General features: G+C 43.8%; 1 protein-coding gene across 1 annotated transcript in view; it reads left to right on the top strand.

The window, feature by feature from the left end:
- The first annotated feature begins 317 nt into the window (after positions 1 to 317).
- LOC143860605 (protein HOMOLOG OF MAMMALIAN LYST-INTERACTING PROTEIN 5-like) overlaps positions 318 to 6,000 on the top strand; it is a 35,120-nt gene continuing 29,437 nt past the window's right edge. Inside the window, exons 1-2 of the mRNA XM_077371330.1 lie at positions 318 to 474; positions 589 to 689. Coding sequence (XP_077227445.1) covers positions 381 to 474; positions 589 to 689 — 195 coding nt within the window. The 5' untranslated portion in view covers positions 318 to 380. The remainder of the gene's footprint in view (positions 475 to 588; positions 690 to 6,000) is intronic.

Genomic DNA, 6,000 nt, shown 5'->3' with positions numbered 1-6,000 from the left:
ATCCTAGCCTTTTGATCTATAGAGGAACTGCATGTTATGGAAACCTTTATAGGAAGGCTAGGATCATCCTACAAAATAATTTTTGGGCACAACCTATTTAGGGCTATGATCCAAACCATCCATTTGCAGGCCACGATGTAAATAGGTCGTGTCCCAAAAATTATTTCCGTAGGATGATCCTAGCCTTCCGATCTATTGAGGAACAACCTATTTACGTTGTCGCCCATCAAAAGGACACTTTGGATTATCTTATGGGCAAATATGGAAATACTTTTGCGTTTTGGGAGGAAAGGGTTTTTTTGTCTTTTCAATAACAAGGAAAATAATATTAACGGTATTCCTCCCTCGCTCTCTGTGCACGCTGCGAAAATTCGATTGACATGGGGAGCGAGAACGAGCCAGCAAAGCTCCTTCTTCCATACCTTCAGAGAGCTGATGAATTGCAGAAACATGAACCACTTGTTGCCTATTACTGTAAGCACTCCTTTAGAATTCCTAATTACTCGAAACCCTAACCCTAGCTTTTAATTTTCTTGCTCATTTGGAGGAATTCCTTTTGTTTTTCATTTTTTTTTGTTTCCTTTTTAGGCCGATTATACGCAATGGAACGAGGGCTGATTATTCCCCAGAAGGAACGCACGAAGACGACGAATTCAATCCTCGTCTCGCTCATGAATCAGCTTGAAAAGGTCCCAACCCCAATTCTCAATTTCATATATTTTTTTTCTTTTTTGATTTTGTTTTTCTTCTTCTTTTTATTATTATGTGAAATTATGCTTATGATGAAAAATCTCTAGCGCAAAAACTATTGAACTGTTGCTGATTCCTTCCATGGAGGGCACGATTACCACTAGAACTGTTACCTCAATCTCTTATTAACACATCGAGGAGAGAAATTTGGTATTTTGGGCCTGCCCAGATGCCCAAATTGTAGAAAAAGTAGAAAATCTACAATGGGCAATTCATTCTTTCATTTTGGTGTTGTAGGGCATGTTACATTTTTATCAGCTAACCGAGGCCACTACTTCTCTTCTTTGTTTTGAATGGTAAATTACTTCATCAAAAAGGGACCGAGATGGTCAAAGACAAGAAAAAGAAAGGAAAAATATGAGGATAAAAAACAGAAAAGCAAGAAAACAACAAAGAAGCAAAGGCGCGAGTCAAGGAGGAAGATAATAAAAAAGCTCAAATGCCTCCCTTCGCGCCCCATCCCTAGCAAGCCTATCCACTACCTCATTAGCAAACCTTTTGATATGGTGGAAGGAAATCCTGGAAGATCCCATGATGTCTTTAATCTCGTTAAAAAAGGCGGCGAATCTCCAAGGGAAAATATGGGAGCCGGCCAACCAACGAATCATGTTGAGGGAATCTCCTTCTACCACTACTTCTCTTCTATTACTATAGCTTTTAACTTTCTGCCAATACTTGTTTTTGGCGTTGACGATTCTCCGTCAGTATTTTCTTAAAGGGAGGGTTTAAAGGGCTGATTTTTAAGTTAGGGGTGTTTGAGTTGGAATTGGAATGTTGAATGAAATTGGGGTTGGTAGTTTCTTGATTTATCAAGTTGTCATGATTTCCTGATGTTGGGATTGCAGTAATGGAGATAGGTGAAAGCAGATTGCAAATATGAGGATGAATGCTCAACTGGAAGATGTGGAAGATGTCATCTACTGCAACCTGTGACAGTGCATTTGATTTTGTTTGAATGGTAATGAATTTTACTAGATAATTTTGATAGGGAGCAATGACGTCATTGGGGGGGGGGGGAGCAATGACGTCATTGTCATTGGGGGGGCTGTTGAGTGCAGGGAGCGCCGGGAGGTCGTCAATGAACCAGCCCGCCGGTTTAGGAGGAAGTGTTGGGGAGATCGAAGGTCCGGGCGGAAATGAAACCGTAAGGGATGAACGTAGGTGGGATGTAGCTTGAGGAAGAAGGGGGATGAGATATGTACGAGCTGCAAGCCTAATAAAAGATGGTAGAATGGGGGATTGGATACATTCAAAATGTGCGTAGTTAAATTAAAAAAAGGTGGAATGTTGGAGATGCAAGCTCTAGTCATTGTGTGACTAGAATGTCCCTCGGGGAGATCAGAACAGGAGGATTCAACAAAACAGGGGTCAAGCTTCAGAAGAAACCAATCTCTCGCCTCTAGCTCTAGACCACCACCAAGAATAGTTGGAGGAACCATTTGCTGGAAATGCAGAAGAGCCTTCAGAGCTTCATGAGGGTTGAAATCCAGGCGAGATTACCCCTCTTTCTTTCTTTTTTTCCAACGGCACGTATTTCATTAAAAAAAGACCGAGATGGTCAATTACATATGCAGAAAAGGAAAATATAAAAAGAAGACAACAATGGAGAAGAGCAATAGAAGCCGGAATCAGGGAGGAAGGAAGTCAAACTGCTCAATATCCTCCAAATGCACCCCCCTCCCTAGCATGCCTATTTGCTTCCCCATTGGCCGTTCTCTAAATGTGATGGAATGAAATAGAAGATGCGCCCAATCTGTCCTTTATCTCGTCAAAATACTGAGCAAATCTCCAAGGGAAGATACGAGATCCACTCAACCACCGTATAACATTTAGGGAATCACCTTCAACCATGACTCTATCCAAATCTGCACCCCCGAAAAACTTAATACCTTGATGTACAGCATGTACGTCTGCTTCATTAGAGTCTGCCACACCGATTGGTCCAACAAAGGCCCACTTCACTATTCCATCTTCACCTCTAAGAACTCCCCCTATACCCGCCAGTCCCCCCCTTCTATCGATTCCAAATGTGAAGAGCGGTATGTGGGGAAACTTTGTTGCATACTGAATGGAATCTCATCCGTCAACAGAGAAATGGCTCTGCAAAAGAGGGCTTCAGGGAGCCCATCTTTACCAACTTGATTTGAAAGAGGTTCTATCATCTTTCCTCTGGATGTAAATGTGGATTTTTTGAAACAAGCATGGACATCTAGCGAGGGATCTCCTTTTGAGGAGTTATCACCATGGTATATCAAATTTGCCTTCGTCATCCAGGCAACCTGGTGGGAGATCAGCAGAGTGACACCACATGCGTGCTGTGGGAGCAATTTCAGGAGGATCGGGTTCAAAGTAGGTAGGTTCTTGGCGGTGGATGCATCGTGCATGGCGGGATACAATTACGATAAAGGTGAGATCAATGGAGTTCGACGCATGCTTGATGTGAGCAATTTCAGAAGGATTGAGTTTAAAGTCGGCAGGGTCTTGACGGTGGATGCATCGTGCATGGAGGGATACAATTAAGATAAAGGGACGGTGTTGATACAGACTCCAATTGTCTGCCTAGACAGTGTATCGGTGCCAAATTGCCAATTGTTGTAGATGTCTGTGTTCTGGGCGGAGACAGGGCTTTCTCATTCGATTGGAGAATGATCGGCAATCAGCTTAGAAATTGGTGTTGTTGGGGGTGGGGGTACCTCCTCTGCAGGGAGGAGATGGTTTGGGGCTAGGGAGGTCATGAGGGGCGGTGAGGAGAGAAGATTCTCACCCAGTGGAGGAGTTCAATCGCTATAGACGGAGGAGGTCAACTTAGCCAGTCACCAAAGCTCAGAAACCCATTAGTGGGGAGGGCAGAGTTGTAAATTTTGAAATTCAAAATTTTTCGTGCGCTATTGCAAACCCATCGCATGCAGGGCAGAGAAGGGAGGTGGCAGGATGGGGTCTTCGCCCCCGGCTAGGCGGCTGGACCCCAGAGAATAACTCTTTGCCTCTTTCCGTGGGGGATTGCCAAGAACCCATGGCCAAGTGGTAGGTCCGAGGGTGGTTTTGGTGTCTAGGGTAGATGATCATGAAAGTTCGAAGTGGTTTTAGTGTCTTCGCCCTCGGCTAGGCAGCTGGACCCCAGAGAATAACTCTTTGCCTCTTTTCGTGGGGGATTGCCAAGAACCCATGGCCAAGTGGTAGGTCCGAGGGTGGTTTTAGTGTCTAGGGTAGATGATCATGAAAGTTCGAAGTGGTTTTAGTGTCTTCGCCCTCGGCTAGGCGGCTGGACCCCAGAGAATAACTCTTTGCCTCTTTCCGTGGGGGATTGCCAAGAACCCATGGCCAAGTGGTAGGTCCGAGGGTGGTTTTAGTGTCTAGGGTAGATGATCATGAAAGTTTGAAGTGGAGGGAAGGCTCTTACTCTCCTAGAGACTCGTCTCCATATTCAGGTACGCAATCCTGATTTCCAGCTAATGTACATGGTTTGCCCATTATCCCATGTGTTTGGCAGGATGTAGGGTCAGGACCTCAACGGTAGAGGATGAGACTCCCCCCTCCTCCCAGGAGGGAGTTACCCATGTCCAAACCCTTTGGAAACCGACCTTGAGCAGTTTGAGGAAAGTGAATAAGTGTCTAAAGATCAGGAAGTTAGCTCATATGAAGAGATCCAGGATCTATCAGGTTGATAAATCCTCGGGCTCAATAGCGTGCGAAATCCCAGACCAGAATTATAAGATAATTTGGTGAGCCATATCATGGTGACAAGCAAGGCTCTGGGGCTTTCTTATGTGGGCTTGGAGTTGAATTTGCGATGAATGTTCCACCTGGCAGAATTACGGGACCTATGTTACAAAATCAAACTGATGCATCTAGATTTGAGGTTTCGAGGAGAATGATCAGCGAGCTTGTTAGATTACGTCTTCGGTTAATTATGAAACCACATAGGCCAGTAGATTAAGAGGCTGATGAAGAGGTAGAACAGGTAGGATACAGTCCTAGGGAGGGCAATGGAGTCAGATTGGTGTCTAATGAAGATCATGGTAAGGAATGTAAGAGGCCTGGGAAGACTTGATAAGAAAGCCCATATTAAGCAGCTGATGCGTAAGAATAAATTGTATATCCTGTGTATCCAAGAGACCAAGATGAAATGCATGCATAGAACTGTTTCGAAAGCGTTCTTTTGAAAGCGTTGGGTTGCCGGTCTTCTTGGGACTTCTTGACTATTGATGCAGTGGGCAACACTAGGCGAGTTTTAATGGCCTGGGATAGTCACAGTAGAGATGATTGATAATTATATTGGGAGATTCTCCGTATCTATTGTTATGAAGATATCCAACCACTTTTGCATTGGGCCTAAAGAGCAGATCTGCTACACGATTGGAGGAAATATTTTTTCTATATGGCTCCCTTCAAATTTAAAGCATATACCTCCATCTCTTATTTTTTTTTAAAATTGACATGTCTATTAATAATAACAAGATGTGCAAGAATTGAGGACAAGTAGTCCCACCCCATTACATAATATCATAAGATGCCAAAAGAGGATACTCCAATGGCCAAAAAAAGAAGAGAAAAGAGAAAACACCATTAGTAAGCTCTTAAACACTCCCATTTGTAGCCCCAAAAACGCACCTCCGGGAGAGATATCGGGATTGTAACCATTCTAAAAACTAGAGGGCCCTAGTGTCAGTACGACACAAGACTATCAACACCAACGCTTCAGTCATTGAAAATTTTCAGACCAATTAATACCACCATGGGTTCACCATCTAGGGATCAAGAGAAATCACGAGCAGGGAAGGATCAAGATCCCTCAAGCACCTCTCAGATAGCAATACATTTCATCCCTATCAACCCAACAATTGAAACGCTAAACCCACAAAGACAGATAAAATTACCAACTCCCAAAGAACATCCAGATTCTGATACCCTTAATTTACCTCCCATGGAAATATCACCAACAGACAGACAGAACAACTTCCATGGACTTCTATCAGCATCGCCACCCGCCCAAAAAACCATAGAGTGATCCAAAATTCCTTATCAGTCCCTAAGAGCCTTAAGCTCTCTACTACCACGCCCCGGTGGTTTCCCCTTTTTTTCTTCCTCATCCCTCTTCTCAATTTCTAAGAGCATTTTCTTGTTTTTTACCACATTTCCTTCAAACCCAATCCCCATAGCACTTCCCATCTTTGACATCTCCTCAAATTCCTCTGACAAAGCCTTATCCTCTTCCTCCGAGCTCTCCTTTGCCACCTCCTCAGAGTCTTG

This window comes from Tasmannia lanceolata, unplaced genomic scaffold (assembly GCF_043159265.1).
Source record: "Tasmannia lanceolata isolate RefF3 unplaced genomic scaffold, GAP_Taslan_0.1 ptg000037l, whole genome shotgun sequence".
Taxonomy (NCBI): Eukaryota; Viridiplantae; Streptophyta; class Magnoliopsida; order Canellales; family Winteraceae; genus Tasmannia; species Tasmannia lanceolata.
Note: the sequence above shows the minus strand (reverse complement) of the source record. Positions and strands in the feature narration are given on the sequence as shown.